The following is a 22,383-nucleotide window of genomic DNA, read 5'->3' on the forward strand; positions in this document are numbered from 1 at the left end:
CTAGATCCTCTGCCCTGGCAGGAGTGCAGCCTGACTAGTGAGCATCCCACACGATGTTCTCTGTTGAAGGCTGTTGACCAGCAGTCCGACTTGCCAAAGGGATTAAAACAGGTGTATAAACTTTGTCTATAAAATAATGTAAGATGGAGAAAAGATTAAACACTTGTATTAAGTATTTGTTGTTGGGAGCTGGTTTGAATGCTCAAAATACTTCCGAAATCCTGTTACCTTTCAGCCACCATTTCTGCTACTGAGTTTTCTATTTTAAGTAAATAGCACAGAATTATCTCAGAAGGGAAAAAATACAAGTGTCGCTGTTTAAAGCATGCTTTACTGGTTAGATATTTATGGGAGACATTCAGGAAATGAGCAAACGCTTGAAAGTATATGTATTATTTATTATTGTAGCTGATTAATTACCACTTGAAACCTTTTGCTTGGTGTTATGGCTCTGTATACTCTTCACCAAGCAATGCTCCAGCAATGTATATGCTGGCATTTGTCCCAATTAAACATTGCAGGGAGATGAAAATGCTGCAGTTGATTTATGGAAGTTGGGAGCTTGAGCGGTGGAAGTGAATGAGATCTGCAAGTGGACAGGACCTCAGTTGCAATGGGAAGAATCCCCTTCCCCTTGCTATTGCTAGTGCAGCCAGAGGTGGGGCCCTTTCCTCTGGTGTTGGCCATCCCCACAAGGATACTCTTGTTTAACCCTTCTACAAAAAAAGTTTTCAGAATGCTGCAATCGGAAAAGTTCCTTCACCAAATGACTCCTGCAGTACTCGTGCAGTAGAGCAGTGAGGGGGCCTGGAGAGGAATGGAAGAGTCATGAGAGATGTAGGAAAATGCTTTTTAAGGAATGAATAATTTTTGGTGCAGAGGCGGCAGCATCATATTTAATTCTAATTTGGGGATTTTTTGGGAATGCATGATTGATGCCCAATGAGGGGTGCAGGATGTTGTTTCTCAGCAGGCTGTCATTCCTGCGCTCCATTTACCTGTCAGCACTCCCGCGGAGACTTCTCTCTTTGGATGCCATTAACCTATTTCCCGCAACACCTCCCTGCAGCCTTTCCCAGGAGCCAGCAGCACATGAGGGGCCCCATCCAGTCCCTGCAGCTGTAGGTAATCACTTTGGGGTTGTGCTTTGGCTTGTTTTCTTTGGCTATACCTTCACTGCACTGGTGAACAGGAGCCTTCCTGCTCTAAATCCTTCTGTTGCTCGTTGCTGACAGGCCAGGCACAGCCTAGCGCTGCTGAGCCATGCTCCGTCAGCTCTGGGCTCGCTCCTCCTGCCCTTGCGATGTGGCTTTACCTACCTTGTATACAGGCATCCCCAGCTCTCCTCTCTCCCTGATGTGGCTGTCATCCTCCTGGGGAAAGGCTAGCTCTTCTTGTATCTGGGTTCGGTGCCTGGCCTGCAGCAGCACGGGTCCTTTCACAGCATCGTGCCCGGACCCTGCTGGGTCAGGGGAAGTGATGCTGGCACCGGGGCTTCTTTCTCTCCCATACTGGCTTTCCTCACTAGAGGAGACTAAGTAGTCCTACCCTTATAAAAAGGGACATTAATAGTTTTGTTTTGCTACAGTATAAATTTCAGCCAAATTCTGTCTCTTGGCCCTGACTGCTCAATTAAGAGTGTGTATGTTAAGTGCTGTGAGCCTGAGCAGAGTCTCATTGCAAAGTAAACTGAGAGCGTAGGACTTAGGCGAGTCTTTTGTTACCGCTGTACAGGGTTTATGCTAATAACAACAGCAGAGATTGAACTCAATCCCTGATGAGCTTTCCAAGAGTCTGATTAATCTGTTTAACAATGGATCTGGATTTTTGTTTTGATCTCTTTCATGAGAGTTAATTTTTTGTCCCTTTCATAGTAGCTGTGTATCATGTAAGCACAGCAGTATTGCTTTCCTAATTGGCCTCAGGTTTATCTGTCTGTTATGTTAAGGGTTTGCAAAAGCACCTGTCACATGGTATCAGAATGCTTCCTATGCCAAAAATGCTTGGTAAAAACAAACATATATGTGTGCACACACTTTTTTTTTTGGCCTGTTGGAAAGTGTAAAGACATTCTGCTGGAAGATCATGTTTTTGCATGATTGTATTCCCCAAATAGTTAGCTTTGCAAATAACTCTCTTCTGCTCATGCTGGTTTTATGGCTCTGGTCCACATGCCATTGAAGAGAGAGACATCTTTCCAATGTACTTTGGACTAGACCCTGTACAAGCAGAATTTTGGGTTTTTACTGTTTATGGTTATACTGTGGGGATGGCAAGGCAGGGTCCTGTTGCACTGGTGCTGTACAAAAACAGTCAGGGACAGACCCTGACTCAAAAACTTATTGTCGTAAGGTCAAGATGCAGCAAGAGAGGAGAGAAGGGTGGGGAAGCAGGGGAAGGAGTGCAAATTTTTAGCCAGTCAGACTCCCTGGGGTAGGCAATAAATGCTCTGGCTGGCTTTAGCTTTCTGAAAAATACAGCAGCAGTATGGGGAAGCAAGATATTTAAAGTGAAGTTGCAGATGTTGAAGGTAACAGGATTTAAGGTTGTGTGGCACAAAATATCGTGCGGCATAGAGCTGTAGGAACCAGGTTACGCAACGTGCACTTGGAGAAATGTTCCACTATTTAGAGCAAAAGCTTCTTCCTCTCTTGATTTCACCTCTTCTTGAATGCACTTGGTGATTGCTTTTCATGTATGAATGCTTGTAAAAATGGAGCTCCCTAAACAGATGTGGAATGTTTATATGAGTTAATGACTTCAGAGAGCTCTGGTTGTTTAAAAACAGAATGGGGATGAAGTTGCCTTGGCCGCAGTTGGTAGTCCTCCACAGAGCAGATCTGGTGCCGGTGGAGGGACAGGGTGTTGTGGCTGCACACAGCTCCATCCTTGGGGAGCTTCATCATTACTGACTTTCTAATGTGCTTACAGCGGGGTGGGAAGGAGTATTCCCAGGACTGAGAAATCTGTGTGAAAGTGCTCTGGGATTTGCGCTGTCACAGAGCAGAGAGTGAAGGAAATCTCGCCAGTGATTTCCAGTTAGAGCAGGATGAAACCCTTAGCCTGAAACCAGGGGCTTGTATATAAAGGGTTGTATTCTGGGTGTTTTCCTTCTGCTTCTTTGCTCCCTACAGTCCCCTTTGAATTCAGCTGCCAGGAAAGAGAGCTGCATCAGTGTGTTGCTGGTTACCCCAGGGTCAGACCTGCCTTGCCTGCATGTTGGATGCAAACAGCTGAGGGAGTATTTCCAGGGGTGAGACTGTCCTTATGCAGTGGACTCCTAGAGAATGAAATAAGGAGAATAGTAAGCTTCTTTCTGCCTGCCTCTCTCTTTCTCCAAGGTACCGATATTTGTCTGCTGAGAGGATCTGTCTGTCTTTAGTTTTGCTTTTCACCACTGCCAGAGGTGTAAGTTCAAAGTGCTGTGGTGGAGTGCTGGTCTGTAATCCTCCAGCAGCCAGAGTGTGCCTTGTGTGATGGCCAGGAGAGCTGGAGGTGGCCGGTGGAGTCTTGCTGCCTCATCAATGCTTGGAAGAGTGGCTTGGGTGGAGACGGACACATGGAGTGGTTATCCCAGCAGGGAGCAGACAGATCTCATGACATTATAACCGTAGCAGGAGAGCTGGTAATTACTCTTTATTTTGAAGGATCCCTTTAATGTGGGAGAGGGAATGTGTTTACAACAGCAGGAAGTGGATTCGAGGTGCAGCTGCTGTGCGCTGTTCTTGAAAGCTGTTGGGCTTTTCTCCTTCCTGGAAACTTTGTTCATGCATCTGATATGATTGCTGTGGAGAGCAAGGGATGATGATGAGCTGGTGTGATCTGAGCTGTTTGCTTAAATTTGTGTGCATGTGTGTCTGAAGGTATGTGTTTGTGTCATCCTGGCAGCAGCTGGGCTGTGGTCACAGCTGAGCTGTCAGTCCCCAGAACCTCCATCTGAACCCTTCAGAGGTGTGTGTTGACCCACCTGCAGCTTTAGCAGTGTTTGCTGTAATGATGCTGAAAACTGGCTTATCCTTTGCTAATCTTGTACCTACACCTGCAGGCAGCAATTGTGAGTCTTTGGAGGCTTTTCAGCCTTTTCATCCTTCCTCATCAATGCTGGTAGCTGCTGCTCCTGCTTCATGGTAATTTTGACTGAGTTATAACATCCAGGTTTTTTGGGCCTGTTTCTTTGGGTGTAAACCTCTCTGTCCTCAGGCCAGCCTGTTGTCTGGGCTCTCTTCCCTTCTGCTACCCAAGATGGGTCACTTTCCATATTACTAGATTATGTCAGTGGCGAATTTGAAGTTCTTAGAGGGAAGGGGGATGTAGAAAGATGACCAGGAGGCATGGGAAGACACAGTCTAACATTTCAGCCAAGGACAATCACTGCCACACTCCAGCACGGCAACTGTGGAGTCAAGTCTCTCTTCATGGGATTAAGTCCTGTTATCTGACCTCAGTTTGCAAGAGGTTGAGCTGTGGTCACTGGGTTTAGCACACAAGGGGGCAAAGTTTTCCTCTGGGCCAAGGGCAGTAACAAAGGCAGAACAGCCTCAGCTCCATGGAGGAAAGCAGGTGGGGTGCTGGTGACTGTTAAGATCATTAGTCCAGCACAGGCAAATTGCAAATTCACTCCATGGCAAGAAATCTCTATTCTTTTATATTTGTTTATGTGAAGGCACATGCTCACAGGGCTAAACAGTTAGGTGAGAACCCTGGTTGTGTTCTGCGAGTCTGTTGAAAAATTCAGAAAACCTAAAAACTGTGGAAATGCACTACCAAGACTTTGGTCATAGTGTGGTGCCAGCAGCAGGGTGCAGAACAACTTAAATTAGTTCTTTGAAGCTATTCCACTTATGAGTTTATTTTTTGCGCTGCACTAATTGAACATGGAGAAATTAGCAGCCCCTCAGAAAGGCTGTGCACTGGACTGTAAAACAGATTGAACAGACTAATCATCTCTGGGGGTGCTGGGGCTGTTTGAGTGTGTTACTGCTTCTTTGCTTGTACCTGCCCTGATGGACCACAGTGGTGAGAGGGGTCTCCGGAGGAGAGACCAGACCTGCTGACTGATATCCTTGCCTGGATTTCAGGAAGAGGACAGAGGGACAATCTGCTGTAGACCTGCTGTCTGATCTTAAGCTAGCACTTCAAAGGCATCAAGGTATCTGTTGGGGTCTGTGCAGAAGTATTTATGGGAATTACATCTGCTCCCCAGTGTTCTGTTTCCCTGCTTGTGAATGTATCCCATGGGATGTTAGTGAAGAGGAATGCACTTGTTTTGTGAGGTGCTTGTATTCCTCCAGAATGGAGACATATTTAAGTACGGTAAGTGGTTTAACTTAATGCTTTTGCAGCTTCGTGTAAGAGCTTTTGCAAGAGTAACAGGAGGATGTTGAAAGAGTTTGGCTGCAGTCCTGGCACCTGCCTGCACTGAGCCCCGCTGGCTCCGGGAGCTGGGCTCTGCCTGTCCCTGCTGCCAGGAGCAGGGCTTGTGTTTGCATTTGCAGGGGTGCGGAGCTGCACGAGCGGTTGGTGCCAACAGCTTGTACGTGCTAACCCAAGTGTTAGCTGAGGTTGGAGGCATCTCCAAAGTTGACTTTCAGAACACTAAAATGTAAACTCCCAGTGTGGTTTTCCTCTGCTGTTCCAGCACAGGGTTTCCTAGCAGTGCTCTGTCTATCTTAGCATGACAAGATCAGTAGCTATTACGAATGGGAGCCCCTCTCTGACCTTGGAGTGCTGCTGCATTAACATATAAAATGGACAAGTGATTTAAGTAATGAAATGATTTGGATTTGGTCATGGATTGAATGAGGCTTCTAGAGCCAATGTTCTTACTCATCAGATGACTCATGTCTTAGTCACTTTTAGAATAAGTGCTTCTCTTTTTGGGTGCTTCCAGAATGGCATGGGTACCAATGAGCTTAAAATTTCCACCACCCCCTTTGATAATTTTTTTGAAAAGTATCTAAAAAAAGAATGATTGTGGGAGGGATGATAACACAGTCAAATCAAGGCCTTTGGAAAGAACATGATGGGATGGTTTATTGGACAGAAGAGGAAACAGCTCTATCTGGCAAGTAAGGTGCATCCCAGGAGCTTAGCCTAAATTCTACAGCACTGTGAGACTTCAGTTTTGCTGTTTGCTTCCTGGTCTGGCAGAGTGATCTCATGCTTCAAGTCAGACTTCTCAAGTTTTGTTATTAGGTTATTCTCTAGTGAGTCCATTGCAGGTAGCTGCAAGTCTGAGCCTATTTTCAAATTTCTGTGCCACCAGCAGTATGTATAAAGAATCCTTAGATGGAAGCTAGCCCTTGAAACACTCAAGATTACTGTGCAAATAAAACCCTGCTCAACTCTTACTTATATGTAATGATATTTTTCCATTGCCAAAATACTGAAGTAGCTGACTTAAACCTGATTGTTCAGAAACATGCACGTGTGAATATTATATCTGAGAACCTGTGGAAACAATGAAAAATTACTTTAATCCATTGCAACCTTTACATAAAAAAATGAACTTGGGGTTTTTTTGCTTTTTATTTCTTATCTCTGATCTAACCAGCTTTATGATGAATCAGGTGAGCTCAGTGACATGGCGTGATCTTTGCTTCTTACTTGACTCGTAGCTGAGCAGCAGCCGAAGTGGGAGAGCTGTGCAGGGAGCGACATGGGGCATTGCTGCTGGCTTACGCGTAGGCTTTGGTAAACTGCATGTGGTTAAACTCTTATCAGTGCTTCAAATGTTGAAAATATGGATGCACTGACTGTCAATAACAGGTCTGCACATGATTTAGTGGTAGACTTGGCAGTGTTAGGTTTACAGTTGGACTTAGTGATCTTAAAGGTCTTTGACCTCAGTGATTCTAGAAGTCTGGTGCAGATGTTTTGGTTTGTGTCAGGAATGATAATGATGTAGTGTTATTGGGGAAAAAAAAATGCTGGCATTAGATCTACTCTTAAATGACGTGTTCAGTTATAGGGAGAGTACAAAAACAAGTGAAGCAGCCAGAGATTGGGAATCGGAAATTTGGGATTCTCTTACTGAGCATCGTGGAGGTGTCTGGGTGACCCTGAGCAAGAGTGTTTCTTCCGAACTCCTCTATAAATGTTCTTTTGGCCCTTGGTGAATAGGCACCATCTGTAAAACACGGGTAGGTCATGGCAGGTGACAGATACTATGTAAATGAGAATTTCCCATTGAAATGTATTAGGCTACAACTTCAAAAACAGAAAACTGAAGAATAGGGTTTTATTGTTAAACAGAGCTGGTGAAAGGAAAGCCAAAAATAGTTTTCTTATGAGCATCCTTTGACAGGTACTAGAGAATAATTCACAGGCTTGTAGGTTTTAAGTTCTCTATAACTGTCTATGCTAGATCTCCTGGGTCACAAGCATGCAGGATCTACCAGCAGCCCCTTTGAAAGAATTCAAGGAAAGAGGAATTTACCACTTCCTCAAGAAGTTTTTCAGTTTTGCCTCTTTTAATTGCAGAAGTTTCTTTGTGTTCTGTTTGAAAATGTAACTAATTTATAAGGCTATTTCTAAGCCTCAAAGGCAAAGGAATTATACTAATATGATAATATTATAACGATAAAGGCAAATGTTAGTGATTTGGTGTTACTGTACTGAAGATCTCCCAGATGAAGTTTAGTTCACATGCAGAGAATGCAGATAAAGCTGCCTCCAAGTGTGTCACCTCTGTGGGTTTATTTTGGTTTATTGGGTGTTTCTGGCATCACTTTCCAAATGAGCGTATGTGTGTGCCTCCCAGACATCGAGCAATTAGGAAAGCATGGGAGATTACTGTGCTCCCTGCCCTGCCATGTGCCTCTCATGGGCTCAAGTGGCCACAAGGCAAACGGCCTTAGTGGTTTAGGGCTGGAGAGTGACAATGAGAGGAACTGAGCAGGAGCTGTGACCATGTGTGATGCCGGAACATCTTCAGTGTACGGTGGGGAGCAGCAATTTTTGAAGACTCAATCCAAGTATAGCTGATCTGCATGACCAACCTTCCTACAGCCCTCTGCCACTCCACAGCTGGTTTGTGTCCTTGCTCCCCATGCCTTGTATGCAGGCGGCTACAAACACATCCAGACGGAGCCCAGCCCTGCCTCCATGGTGTGTGTGGTGCCCTGGTGGCCAACAGAGTGCTGGTACCACAGGTGGTGCCATGGTGCTCTCTTGCTTTGCAGAGCTTGAGATAACTGTTTGTGTTGCAGCTTGTGCCAGTGGAAGGAAGAAAGCTGTGTAGGGATGAACCCCATCTAAGAGGATGGATGCAATGGGAATTATTTCCAATGCTTCCTTGATGTGAGCCTGCTATCCTAAGAAATGTGGAAGAAAATGTTTACGTCCTCCACCCTCCTGGGAAATGAGCCCTGGGACAGCTCCAGTGTAACTGGGCAGCTCTCTCGATTAGATGCATGTGAAACACATTCACCCAGACACTCACATGAGTGTTTCCACATCTTTGAGGCTGAGATTTTCAGTGTTGTTCACACTTCAGCACGTGAATGTTGTCCCTTCTGATGTTCTGAGACCATAGTTAAAGTTCAAGTATGTGCTTAAGTGTTTTGCTGGACTATAGCCGACATTGCCATTGTAGAGAGAAGTGGTGTGTTGGGAAATTCGATGGCTGCATACAGACTAATTGTTCTGAGATGCATCCTGGAAGGTGCTGAGCACCCTGGCTGGGAGCCAGCAAGGCTTTTAAACACATGCTTTGCTTGTTGGTTGGGTGGTTTTGTTTTTTTTTTTTTCCACGCTGTTACCAGTTTTGTTCTTTGATTTCTTTTCCCCTGGCAACTAGAGAAGGATGAGTAGCCAGAGCAGTGTAATTCATCTGCCAGTGATATCCTGACCTGTACTGCAGGAGTGTCTCATGGGACATGGGATGGCTGATGGGAGCAGGTATTGCTACCAGTGCCCAAGTCAATTGGTTTCTGATTTTTCTCGTCTTCTGGGCATGGGGCAGGCCAGGCTGCATGAGCAATGCTCAAACTACATTTGTAAACCCTATCCCATCTTTCCACATATCTCTGCTTGCTATTAAACTTCATAGATAATATTTCCTTCCCTGTTTTCCTCCTAGACTGTGTTTGACTTTGCCCTGCCTTGAAAATTTTGGAGGCAAACTACCGAATTCAAGTTTTATTTGAAAGTGGCGTTGTCTGCAGTGCAATCCAGGGCAGAGAAGAGCCTTAATCTGCTGGAAACTAATGGATTCTAACTGTTCTTGGGTTTTCAAGGCATTGTTCTTTGGCTTTGCCTGCTGTGTGCAGGAGAAGGGTGCTACAGCCCTAGTCAGAGGTTGGGAAGGAGGCTTTGCTATTCTGCAAAGAGATAGTCCCCATGCATGCTGCCATCAATAACGGCTGTGTCTCTTCTGTCTTCAGTGGGAGAGCTCCTCCTGTAGCTCAGCAGGCCTCTCTGGGGCTGGGGACAGAGCTGGGCATGCAAAGCAAAACTCAATCCTGTGTTGTTGTCAAAAACTGCACCTCACTCAGCAGGGGACATCTCCTTGCCCGTGGATGTACTCCTGTCCTCCTCCTGCACCTGCTGACTTGATGGCCAGAAATGTGCATTTTTCTACTCTTCTTACTGCAGCTCTGCAGAAGTGACAGAGCTGTTGAATGGGCTTGCGTCGTTTCTCATGCTTCAGAAAGTGTCTGGCTGGTTGAGTATGACAACCAGTACTTGTCTTGGGCCACGGGAATGGGGGAACTGCTTTGGTGTCCCAGGGCAGCATGGCACCCCGAGCATGGCTGTCACTCAGCCCCAGGTTCACTGTGCGTAGCCAAAATCCCTGGGGTGCAACTAGGGTTCCCTAGGGTGGCATTTTCACACTTGTTTTTCCAAGTAAAGCTGCACCTGGAAACTTTTGTTGGTTCTTTGTTGTTGCAAAGCCTTTTTTGAGCCCTGACAAATGCTGAGATTATCATCAGCCTACATTTCTGGGATAGCATTGCAGTGACTCAAAGAACAGCTTTCTCCCCAGCAGCCTTTGCCTGGTGACTCCCTGGATAATCTCCAGTCATTGACCTTGGGGCTTTGAAAGTGCATTTTGTCTTAAAGAGCTAAAGCTTAAGGCTTCAAAGGAATTGGGAAGCCTGCTACCCTTTAAATTTCCAAGCAGCGTGGCTTATGTGTGCATGGACAAGGGTAATCATAGGGGTGGCTTACCTGGTTCTGACTGCTGCCAGATCTGTCGCTCATCCCCTGGAGCTTGTTCCCTCTGTACAGAGAAGCTTTCTGCTCCTCCCTTTGATTTTGTGCAGGTCAGCTGAGGCCATGTTTTTAAGTCCTAGGGTTTCTAAAGATGTGAGGATTATCAGAAGATGGGAGTTATCCATGTGGAAATACAGCAAATACTTTCAGCTCTGAATTTGAAGTCCATTTGTCTTATAGCATTCAGTGCTTTTTGTCTTGCCCTGTGTAGTTCTTCTGTGCTTTGTCTTTTGCCTTGGGATATACAGATTTGAAGAGTTGATGAAGATCATCTGCCCATGGACACTTAGAGAAGGGTGCTGGGATCACTTCCCTGGTTAAAAATCTTTGCGGAGATCACCTTGAATAGAAATGTCCAGCCATATTTGAACCACTGGGAAGAAGAAAGCCTGCTGTGTTCTGTGCTGTACATTTTTATTGTAGATTGGCAATCCTGGAACATGGAAATTAATGTTTTTAAAATGCCAGAAAGACTTTTCACTGCAGCTGGCTTACAAAACTAAGCAACTTGATATATCCCCTGAAATGCCTCCAGATCTCTCAAAGGCAGCTGAAAGCTTTTTCCTTATCTGGGAGGAAGATAAAACTCTACGATGACATGTATAAATGTGAACTTGTTCTGCCTGGTGGCTTGTTTGGTTTGTTGTGGATGCTTTTTAAACAACACTAACTTCAATGCTGATCTGTGCTGTGAGATCTGAGGCTAGAAAAGGTATCTGAACTACTTTGCTGTGTTGACGATCTATAGGTGTGACTTTTCCAGATCCTACTTTGCTGCTCCTAGACTATACTAGCGTTCTGCTAAGATTTGCTTTTCTGTCATTGAATTCTTATATATTGTGCAGAATTAGGAAATCTGAGCATCTGTGAGCACCTCAACCATGGCAGTTGGTATGGAAGGTACTGATGGGTGCAGGGGAGGAGGCAGGCAGGACTGAGAAATACATGGGTGAAATAAATTAGGGAGGAGGAAAGAGAGTTGAAGTGTGCATGCTGTCTGCTGGGCACTGATGTGCAGCTGTAGGCTGAGATGCTTGCTGAAGCAGCCTATCTACACAATTTCAGGTTGCTTCTTCCCTCCCCTTTAATTTATTTATGTACTGCTGTATATCATGGGCTCTGCTGAGGAAGCGGGATGCTGCTCAGTCTCAAAGGGGCTTGCTGCAGAATATATCTCAAACTGGGGAATTTGTGTAGAACAATTGCAGGTCCTGGGTTGAGCTGGTGGCATTCATGGTTGGGAAACCCCTTGGTTCATTTCTAACCTGCATCGGTTAGATGCAGAGCACTGAAAGCAATGCCACTTGACCTGTTCAGGTTTTGGGGTGTTTTGTGGTTTTTTTTTTTTTTTTTACTAGACTTCTGTAAACTTGTCCTGGCAAGAGGAGGGTGGTGTGTTTCCTCTCTGCTCTCCACTCTGCAGCTTTTGAATTCAGTTGGGCAGAGGAGGAGCCCTCAGAGGTGTGAGGTTCCTCCATGTGTGGTGGATGGTGGCAGCAGGTAGGGGATGAGGCTGGAGGAAGGATGGAGGAGGTCTTCTCCATGTGTGTAAGTACCTGATGGGAGGAGACAGTAAAGAAGATGGAGCCAGATTTGTTTCAGTGGTGCCCAGGGAACAGACAAGAGGCAATGGGCACGAACAGAAATACAGGTAACTCCATTTAAAAAGGAAAACTTTTTTTTTCTGTGTGGTAGGCAGCTGGAGGCTGCCATCCTTGAACAAAACTGCCTTGCAAAGGGAGCAGGCAGGCTGTTCCTTGTGGTCAGTGGAAGGCGGATCCAGCTATGATGTGTGGTCCTTGTGGCTTCTGGTCTCTGGTTTAACATGTGCAAGCACCTACTGCAGAGTCCTTGTCACACTCTGGCACAGGAGGGAGCCCATAGCCCCACCAGGGAGCAATCCTATAAGATCAGCTGTTGCTTACACTTTGTTTTCTGTTCTTCGGGGTCACAGATTGGTGTGTGAGTGCTGGCTTGCTTGGTTTGCAGGCTCCCTGGCTTTCCTGGAGCCTTTGTTGCAGGCTGAGCTTTATCAGGCTTTAACAGACCTTACACTAAAACCAGAGGAAAGGTGCAGTGTGCTGTGTCTGTGCATGTGCTCACTGCTGTGCATTGTAGTTTTGGTTCTATTTCTTACATTCCCTTTTCTTTCTCTCTGTGCCTCGAGATGCTTTCCGTAAGCTGCTCGCTAGTGCCTAGGATGGGTACTGCCTCACAGCACAGTCATCCGAAGGCGCTGCGGCAATTGCAGTGGTTTAGAGACAGGTTTGATTTGAGTGATCAATTCTGCTCCTGTGAGAGCAGTGGGGGTTTGGCCATTGTGGAGGGTTAGACCTTGCCTTTGCAGACTAATATGCAATTCAGCTCCTCTTGAATTCTTCACTTTGGTTTGTTCATCACTGTATCTTCTGTGGCAGTTTTGAGGTATCATTACATATTGCAGCAGAAGATAGCTCACCTGAGATTAATCCCTTTCCCTTAGAACAACTCAAAAGTCTGTTTTCTTTAACCTGCCATTTACCTCCCCACAGTACAGACACTTGAAAAGTCATTATTGCAATGAAGACTAAATATTAGGGACTCCTTAATTCTGAGGCAGTTATTTTGCTCATGAATCAATGGGGTCTGGCTACTGCCTTGCTCGTTAATATTTTACAAATAAACTAAACCTTTCAAACCTCATGTAATCTGACATTCTCGGTTATTTTTTTGAAGCTCCCCCTCGCCGGCTGTTTAAATGCCACCTCCAGCAAGCTGTGCTCCCTGCCACTGCTGCCTCCTCTCCTGGGAATCACGCGGACTCTCAGCTCAGCAAGTAACAGCAACCATGACACTACTTCCTCCTCTTCCTTCTCCTCTTCCTCTCTGCTCAGGTTCAGCCCCAGGAATCTGCTCCCTCCACTGCACAAATTCTGCACTGACCCTACAGGGAACCTCGCTGTGTGAATTGGTGTTGTCCATGCCCACCTGTGCAACCTCAAGCTGTGACAGCATGTACTCTTATAGTTGGTGGTCAGAAAGCTGCTTTTCTGCTGGGTTATGGGGTTCAGTTTCCCCTGTACAAATTCCACTTGGAGTATTTCCTGTGCTCTTAATGGGTTTTTGGAAGAGGAAGTTGGGTTGTGCAGGCTCTGAGGTCAAGGTCTGTATCAGCCAAGTGCCAGACGGGAGCATGCACAGGAGCAGCTTTGGAAGCGGGTGTCTCCTGAGTTTTTGCTCTCCTCTGACATGACATCAAGCTGTTTGAGTGATTCAGATGTTGTCCAGGCTGTGTGTGCATATTAACAAGCCAAATTCCTTCGAATTGCTGGGTCACTTGGAGGTAGGGCAAACCATCTGGTATGGCTGGGGACATGCTGGGACATCCTCTGCGTGGTCACACAGCACAACCGATCTGTGTGCTCTGCCCATGCCAGCCTGCTCTACCCTTCCATCCTTCATTGCTGTGGTATCAGGGGCTGATGTCAGGCTGGCACAGTGGCCAGGGTCCTTCCCCTGCAAGGCTTTTGTGTCCCTTGTCACAAGGGCAAATGGGATTTGTTATAATCTGAGCTCAGGTCATCTGTAGGGATGGTGTGGACATGTAGAGCTGGGTGTTGGGATATGCTGGGTTTGTGGTCCCTACTGGGATGTTGCAGATGGGGAGAGGAAGCACTTGCATCATTGTGAGCAAAACCTAAGGAATATGTGGGCTGAGTGCTTCCCCGACTGTAACTTGCAAAATAAAACTACCTCCAATGTTCATACGCTGATAAACAGCTTTAAAAGATTAAAGCAGAAGTCAATATAGTCCAGCATCAGGGTCTGATGTTCACAAGTATTGCCAAACCTCTGCTACAAAACACGGCAGGCAAATCCCATATGAAAGTAGTTTGTAGCCAGGGCTTGAGTGCAAAGGAGCACAACTGTTCTTTGATTCATTGGCGTTGTCCCCACCGAAGCCATGGTTAAAACGTGCAGACAGTTGCCCCCAGTCAAATAATGTTCTGGCAGGGCTCCTGTTTCACTGGCATTATCTGGAGTGTTTAATGTTAATACCACTCTCGCTTAGATTTGGCACTCCTCAATGTTTTCTTGTTACAGGAATTTCCTTAAGTAGAAACTTTTTCTTCAGAGTAATTTTTGGTTGATTATTGCTTATATATGCAATTAGTGTAATTGCATCTGATTATGCAAATTTATTTAATCATGTAATTAGAACATGGAGGGATGAAATATAATGCAGTTGGGAAATCTTTTGTAAAACTTCCTGAGCTCAGTACTCTGCGCACAAGGTGGTTGTTATCTCTCATGCTGTAGGCTGGTAGACTGGAGATTTTAGTTCAGCATCCTGGCCAGTTTCAAAACATATTTAAAACGTGCTGTTAATCGCTCTGAAAATTGGTGACATGGCCTTCATGGTGTGAAGGTGTCACTTTTATTTTTTTACATGATAATATCAGGAGCTTGCTGCTGAGCTCAACTCTGCTGTGTCACATCTGCATCCACAGCTTGCACCCAGGGACATGAAAGCATCAGTTCTGCATTGAACCCAAATCCCACATCCTGCCTGCAGCTGGGGTCTCTCGTGGGGAAGAGAAGGAGAGCAGGACAAGCATGGGGTGATGGGGCCTTGGGGTGCCTGTTGTCTGTAGCTCAGGGGCGGAACTGACCCTGAAATCCCATTTGAGAACACCCTGCCTTAGTAAGGCATATACAGACTAAGGAGGAGGAGGTAGAAATAGTGCATTTTCCAGACTGTGGTCTTGGATGTGTGTGTTTGTCATTCAAGAAATCTGGCAGGAGCAGGGGCCTGAACCTGCTTTTCAAATTTCTCACACAGTGCTTGAATTGCAAAAATACTGTTCTTTGTCATTCAGCGGTTACTTTTAAAGCTGTGCTAGGAGCTTCACAGAAGTAATCAAAGCGCGTTGCTTTTATGATCTAATTTTCAGCTGTGGCACAACAGCCAGGCTCACCGCCAAGAACTGTGGGGAGAAAGGGGGGAGGGGGGGGGACCTAGGATGATTATAGCAGGATCAAGTGATTTCTCAGCAAGACACGATTGTCTGTGCTCTGAAACAAGAGCCTTGTGAGCTGCAGGATAAAGCAAACATATGGTGTGTATGCAAAAAACACTAACAGTATATTCTTATTTTTTGGGTTGTGGTAATGTCTCTTGCTTCTAGTCAGGAACCAGTACCAAAAGCGATTACCCTCTTCCCAGCAAGAACGCAGTCCAAGTGGTTGGTCTGGTGTACATCTGTCTTGATTATCTCTGCAAGGGCTGCAGGGATTTGCTTTCTTTTTGGCTTCACAGGGCTGCAGCTTCTTGTTGTTCTTCGCCGATCGGTTTGAGCTGCCTTTTAGCCAGTGGATGTCTGAAGGTGATTTTCACAGATGCCAGGAAGCTCCTGTGTTTCTCCAAGGCCTGATTCCTTGCAGCAGCAGTGTGAGTGGAGACAGGCAGGAGGCAACCTCATCTTCAGGGCCCTGCTGGGTGTGCCAGGGTTGAGCAGAGCTGAAATGAAGGCCAACATGCTCTGAATTGAATTGCTGCAGGAAAAAAATGAACCCTCTGGCTGCTCTCCCACCACAGCAGTGAGACCCATAAGTGGTTGGCTCCTTAGATCTGCAGAGCCATGTGTTTCAAACCACTTTGTGCTTGCAGGGCTTGTGGCAGCTCAGATGTTGCTCTGGTGCATGGCTGTGGGGCTTAAGTCCCCATTATGTTCTCCAGACTGAAGGTGTTGGAGCGAGCTTGCTGGACTTTGGGCAGGTGCCTCCCCTGTGTATAAAAAGTTGATGGGGTCAAGGTGGGGGTGTGGAAATATCTCCCTCATGTCAGGGTAGTGGGCTAATGCTGACTACTTGGGGAAGTCCTACAGAGTGTAGAGCAGGGAGCACAGGAGAGAATCAGGGGTGGAAATAGTCATAGGCTGTATTGCTTGGTGTGGGGAGACAGCTTGGGCTCTGGAAGGGACTTGCTGACCTAGTATTTCAAAAATGACACTCGAGGAGCTGTTCAGGACTTGGCAGCCCTGCTGAGGACTTGCTGCTCCTCTCCTTTAAAGGGAGTTTCTGGGGCCAGTTGACAGCAGTCAGAGCAGATTCTTCATCCTGGCTGTGCTGCTCTGGGGGAACATCAGAAGGAAACACAAGATAGGGCTGGATGTGCAGCCCAGCTCTGCCCCAAGGCAAGACTGAGTGCCTGGTGGGGGGGGTCTAACCTGAGCTCAAGGATGCTGGTGATGGGGATGACATCTTCTCTGCAGGCAGCCTGTCCTGGTACGTGGCTGCCTGCACCATTTAGAAAACTCATCCTCATTCTGACTTTGTGTATGTTAAAGCAGCAGACTAAAGCCTTCAGTAATCTTTGGGACCTCTCTTTGTGAGAGTGCCTGTGGGTCTTGTGTGGTCAAGAGGCACCTAATGGATGTGGCCTTCAAACAGGGTTTCAGTGTGACATCCCTGCCAGTCCCCATGCTGGCACGGAGGATGCCATCCGTGGGCATTTGAAAAACTCTCCAACTCTGAGCAGCAGCAAAACTGCTGCCTGAACACTTTCCATGCAAATGCTCATTATAGTTATTATTCACTATGTTTTTGCAAAGGCCCTTGGTGCCTCAGTGCAGGGCAGATATGTTCTCAGAGACAGAAAGAAGAAGCGGGATGAGGTGGCCTCAGGGCAGTGTCATTCCTCTTAACCTGGGAACTGTGACAGATGAAGCTGTAAAGTCACTTTTCTGGGTAGCCTGTAGCAAAATCAGGAAATGAAGCTGGATTTGCTGAGACCCAGGGCCTCTTAGCCTCTCCGTCCTTCCTCATAGGAATGTTTCTAGTTACCCAAATGGAAGGACTAAGCAGTAAACTAGATTTGCAGTTTTTTATTTTTTCAAACAATGCTTTGAAATACTTTTATTGAGCAGCAAAATTTATTGCATTCGCTCATCTCCCACTCCCACGTACATTACAGAGAGATTTTCTCCAGAATCATATTCTTTTCAAAAGGGTATTTTATACCCTGCTCTGCTCAGTGCCTGTCTGGGAAACATGTGCAGCCATTTGATAAATATATTGCGGAAAACACTGTTGAAGTGGCAGTCTGCCGGCAGCAGAGGAATAGCTACAGGGAAAAATGGTAAATAAGATATGTATAAGTAAATTAATTTTGTTCATATAAGCTTGTTTGCAGCTTTAGTTCATGTCTGCAGCATAATCCTCTGATCTACAGCAGGTGTTTAGTGTTGGGGGATGAGGCTGGTGACTGACTGAAGAGCATTGGGCCCAAAGCTGCGCGGGAGCTTGTAGAAGGTCGTGGTGGTATCTCTGTTTTGCTGGGATTTCCCATCAAGACAACATGCAGTTGTATTACAGCCTGACAAATGGCAAATCCACCACAGATTTTGTCTCGCAGAAATAAATAATTGCTTCTTGTACTGAGTTTTATGCACAGTAAGACTGATCTGTGTGTAACTGATTTGCTTATTCAGAAGCCATTGCTTTCCAATATACTTTTGGAAGATTTATCAGTGAAAAGGAATCCTTCAAAACAGCAGAACCTGAAATAAAGCCCAGCTCTACAGATGGCAATTATTTTCTCTTCAGTCTTGCTGGATTTCTTGAGCCTGCTTTTAGTAGCACAGTATTATTTGTTGTGATGCTGTATGGGTCTATTTGTTTTGATTGGATGAACTGATTTATGGGGTTTATCTAAAGTTTATCTATTTAAGTTGTCAATTAGCTGAAGATTTATTTTGCAGCCTGAGCTGTGGGTTAGAGCTGTGCAAGTGTGCTTTTGATGGGGTGACCCCCCCCCAGATGCCTGCTCTGGGCAGTGAAGAGCTGTGCAAGCGGCTGATATGAGCATCGCTGTTTGCCAGGACCTGACTGCTGTTCCTAGTGCTTCTGGCTTTTTTTTTTTCCTGTTGGCTGAGCAGTGCGGATGTGTGTGAGACACCCAAGTGCTCAATCCAGGTGGGTGACTTGTGGGCTTTCACAGCCAGCTGCACAGCAACGCAGGCAGATGCTTCCCTCCCCTTGCTCCTGCACACGGGGAAAACCTTGTGGTGGGAGGAGGGAAGAAGGTGGGGGAGCTACAGACTTCAGTTGCAGGTTGATATTTTATTTCTATTGATGCTCCCTAGGAACAAGGTGAGCTGTGACTGTCCAGAAGCTAAAGCTGCTGCAAGGAAAGGCCTTGGGTTTGTTTCTCTGTGGGCAGAAGAGCACAGCCAGGCTTCTAATGCAGGGTGGAATCAGAGTTTTCCTCCTATCCCTTGTGCAAGCTGGGTTAAATGGTGAAAGCATTCTTACTCCCTCCTTCCCTTCATTTAAAATCATTTCTCTGATGGAAGGGAACATGCAGGCTGCAGCACTGGACCGTGAGGAGAGCAGCAGCCCAGCCTGGGCTGCAGTGGGCAGCTGCTGATGGTGGTGATGTGGCCTAGTGCGTTCCTGGCCATGCGGAGAGCCCTGGGAAGCGGCTGCCCTGCAGGCAGGGCTGGAGGCTGATCTGTGCTTCCCAGGGGCTGAGGTGCTGACCTTCGCCCAAAGCCAAGCATGCAGGCATCCCATGAGGAGTCAGTCCTGTGTGTGTGTTCTGTTGGGAAATGTGCCACTCCGCAGGCTCTGGAGTGCAAGGACAGCCTTTTCAGAGACAGCAGGGTGGCTGCAGGCGTGCAGTTGCCCTGTCCCAATGCTCCTAAGTCAGCTCAGAAGCTTCCCACGCGCAAACCTCACAGGAGCATTTTGCAGACAGCAAGCCCTCTGCAGCCTTCCCACAAATCTGAATTGAAGGGCAGGATCATTGCCGAGCCATCGCAGGGCTGTAGCTGGCTTTCTAGCTTGAAGCTGGGTTTTGGGGGCCTCTGGAGAGCAGGGAGGTCCAGCAGAGCAAGGAGGCTCTTGTTGCTTTGCGTGGGGGTTTGTAGGACCGTGTGCAGTATGTGCTGGACCGAACCCTGCACCCCTTCCCTTGCTGCTGTGAGCCATCCCTCGTGCCAGCATCCTGGCTCCCAAAGGGATTTGTGCTTTGGGATTGAAGGGTTTAAATATAGTTTTAATAGAAGCTTTTAAAGCTGATCTCACCATTTCATTACTGTTTTGAGTGAGTGACACTTCTGTCAATTTGTTTCAAACAAGCGTGCAGAGAAAGCAGGAGAAGGGGGGAAGATTATACCCGGGTGGAGAAGGAGGGGAGGGAGATGAATAGGGGGCTGTGGGTAGGAAGGTGGTGGATTTGGATTTTTCTTTTCTGCGACAGCGAGTGCCCGGTGTGTGCCCCCCATGATGGGCATGTGACCTTGGGTGAAGCCTCCCCTCCAAATCTTTCTCTAGTTTCCTTATTGACATAAAATACTGCTTGAGCTTGGCTGCTGTGCTTCTGGGGGGGACTTGGGAGGTCGTCTCTCTTTGCAGCAGAGTTCAGCTGTAGTGTGTTTAACTGGGTGTCATTGGGCAGCTTCAAGCCAGGCTTGACCTTTATGCCGTGCTCCTTGAGGAGGGTGTTGTGTATGTTCCCAAGCTGATGCTGGAGGGGGCTCACCCCCACCCTTCCTCGTGTAAATTAAATGGAACCAGCGTGAAAACAAGGTGATGAAAGTATCACCTGGCTTGCAGGGATTTTTATGCATAACCTGTTTTGCATGTAGGGAATCAAAGGTTGCAATATTTCAGAGTTAAACCTGCACTGAAATTCAATGGATGCAGTCCAGGATGCTCTGGCTGAAACTAAGTTCTCCCCCACTGTCCCCAGAAACTGGGCAGAGGGATGAGATGATGAATCCTGCAGCACTGCATTTTCAGAGGTGATTAAGGGATGACAGCCATGTGCTGCAGAGGATCATTTCCTGCTCTGGACTGCACTGGGAAGACTGAAGTCTGTTTTAAATTGAGACTGAAATTGACATCCAGGAAACAGCAATTTTATTCAGCAGTTTTAGCTTTGTGTTGCATTTTTGTGTTCTGTAGGTCTTTTCCAAAGGAAAAGCTGATTCCCACATGCTGGTAATCATTAAGCGTTGTTGATTTCCAACTTAATCTAGCTTTTCCACATGCTGGGCAGCAAGGTTTGTGTGTTTGCACATAGGCTGCAACAGTGAGGGGCCAGGGGCAACCCTGGAACCAGACTGGCTTTTAAATTCTGCCGTTGCTGTTGACTATGTTGCAAATAACTGAAAATGTGGAAGTCACTGGCCATGGCTTGGCTTCTAGGCCATTCTGTGACACTCTCTAGGGCCTTACAGGGCATCAGAGAGACTACTGTGGAGCCCTAAAAGGCTGTGGATTTGCTGTTATGTGCATTGGGTTTGGATACATACCAGAAGCTGTTATACCCTGTAAATCAGAATTGAAGAGGTTGAGAGTTTGACCCTTTACCCTCAGCTTGTTAAGAAGCTGTACTTCTCCCTTTATTGTAAGCTTTGGTTGACTGTCAGTCTAGCTACAGAAGAAGTTCTTTTCTGCTGTGTCACTTGTTGCACATCAGATAAAATCTCATCTTTATCACTTTCATATCTAGCTCAATGCTTGGCTTTGCCTTTCCTTCTGAGTGTTTGCAACTTGTTTACAGCCTGCCAGTGTTTTGCCTTCACTTTCTTTTGCCTTGGAAGAAGCCAGAGATGGGTGTCTTGGTTATGTTTGTGTAGAGTGAACATTATTATTCAGTTTACCTCTGTTTGTTTCCTTTTAGGTATTTCATGGAGAAATTCCTTTATGCCATGTGCTGTCTGTGAGTGCTAGCATTGCAGCTCTCTGCAGTGCCACCTGAAACCATACCAGCTGGACACAGCAATGGGGGACTCTCCAACAAATTGCGTGGATGGAGGCATAGACACGTGCTGCAAAGATACACAGGCTGAACTGGTAGAGCGGGTAGCAGCCATAGATGTGGCTGTTGGCCCAGACAGAAGTAACCAAAATGGTGACATCAACACTGAAGAAAATGACACAGTATTTTCTGATAACATAAAAGACATCCAAAGAAATGGAGTCAAGAGTGACATGGGAATTAACAAATTTCTACCTTCCCAACGGCCAGAAGATGCTCACTGCAGGCATGTTCCCAAGAGACCTCTCAGCAGACCTGTCCTATCAAGTAGGAAGTTGTCTCTTCAGGAAAGATCATCGGGAGGTTATTTGACTTCTGGCAACACTCCAGGTTATGGTCCTTATGCCACAGGGCCATCGCCACGTATAATGAGGAGACCAACGATAGAGTCTAATCGGGTCTCCATATCAGATTCTGAGGTAGGCATGTTCTCCCCTATAGCTGTGCTGTTGAGGTAAGGTAAGTCTTTCTTAACTGGTAATGGGAGTCTTCAGTCTTTTGGTGCAGTACATCTGAAAGCACTGTTTTTTCAAAGGGGGGGGAAAATCCCTGAAACCAGGGATTTTATTAGCTTGAAATGGCTGAACACCTTTGCATTGATCCCCCAGGCCTCTGCTGGGTGTAGCCCTGGACCTGACACTGGTTCCTTCAGCCCCTACCCTCCTGTTAAGGGGCTGGGACCCCTGTTGTGTAGCACACAGAGGCTTGTCAGGCTGTTTAGAGAAAGGGCTGTGACCAAATGGCTTTGCTCTTGTGTCCCTGCTGTATGTGCCCTTCAGGAGTTTATCAGTCACAGCAGCTTTGCTGATGGTATTTATGGATTTAAGCTCTGGAGATTATGTATCTGCTATTGTATTTTGCCATTATTGAAGGCATGATTTAATTTTATAAAAAGCTTAAATGCACTGGTGTTTCCCACTCCTGCCAGGATTTTCCTTTGTCTTTAAAGTGTTTGTATGGGTTTGTAACAGCAGTGACTGAGGGCTGTGACCCCCCTGCCCCCCTCCCCTTTCCTTCAGAAGTGTGTCAGGGTGGCTGCAGTTGTTCTTGCTCATCCATCTTGTACTGCTCTCTCAGTACTGGACCTGGGCGCAGACCTGTCCAGCATGTGTAACACACTGGTAATGGTCAAGTGTATTGGTGGAAGCAGCTGCTGGTTACAATTCCCTGTGTTGTGCTGAGTGGGGAAACCTGTCTCCTTCTGCTGTCCCAGGGAATGACAAGGAGGAAGGTGTCTGCGACTGCAGCTCTTCTTTCTGACACTTCTTTCCCACTGGCATGGATGCTGTGACATGCTGTCACAGGGAGTGGAGGGACGGGCTGCTCAGACCACACTGCCTGGTGGTGTGCCAAAG

General features: G+C 46.6%; 1 protein-coding gene across 1 annotated transcript in view; it reads left to right on the forward strand.

Moving 5' to 3' along the window:
• The first annotated feature begins 20,991 nt into the window (after positions 1–20,991).
• CAMKK1 (calcium/calmodulin-dependent protein kinase kinase 1, alpha) overlaps positions 20,992–22,383 on the forward strand; it is a 61,097-nt gene continuing 59,705 nt past the window's right edge. The window contains exon 1 of the mRNA XM_009885110.1: positions 20,992–21,447. Within this exon, the coding sequence (XP_009883412.1) occupies positions 20,992–21,447 (456 nt within the window). The remainder of the gene's footprint in view (positions 21,448–22,383) is intronic.

The sequence above is a fragment of the Charadrius vociferus genome, unplaced genomic scaffold (assembly GCF_000708025.1).
Source record: "Charadrius vociferus isolate BGI_N301 unplaced genomic scaffold, ASM70802v2 scaffold54, whole genome shotgun sequence".
NCBI classification, from domain to species: Eukaryota; Metazoa; Chordata; class Aves; order Charadriiformes; family Charadriidae; genus Charadrius; species Charadrius vociferus.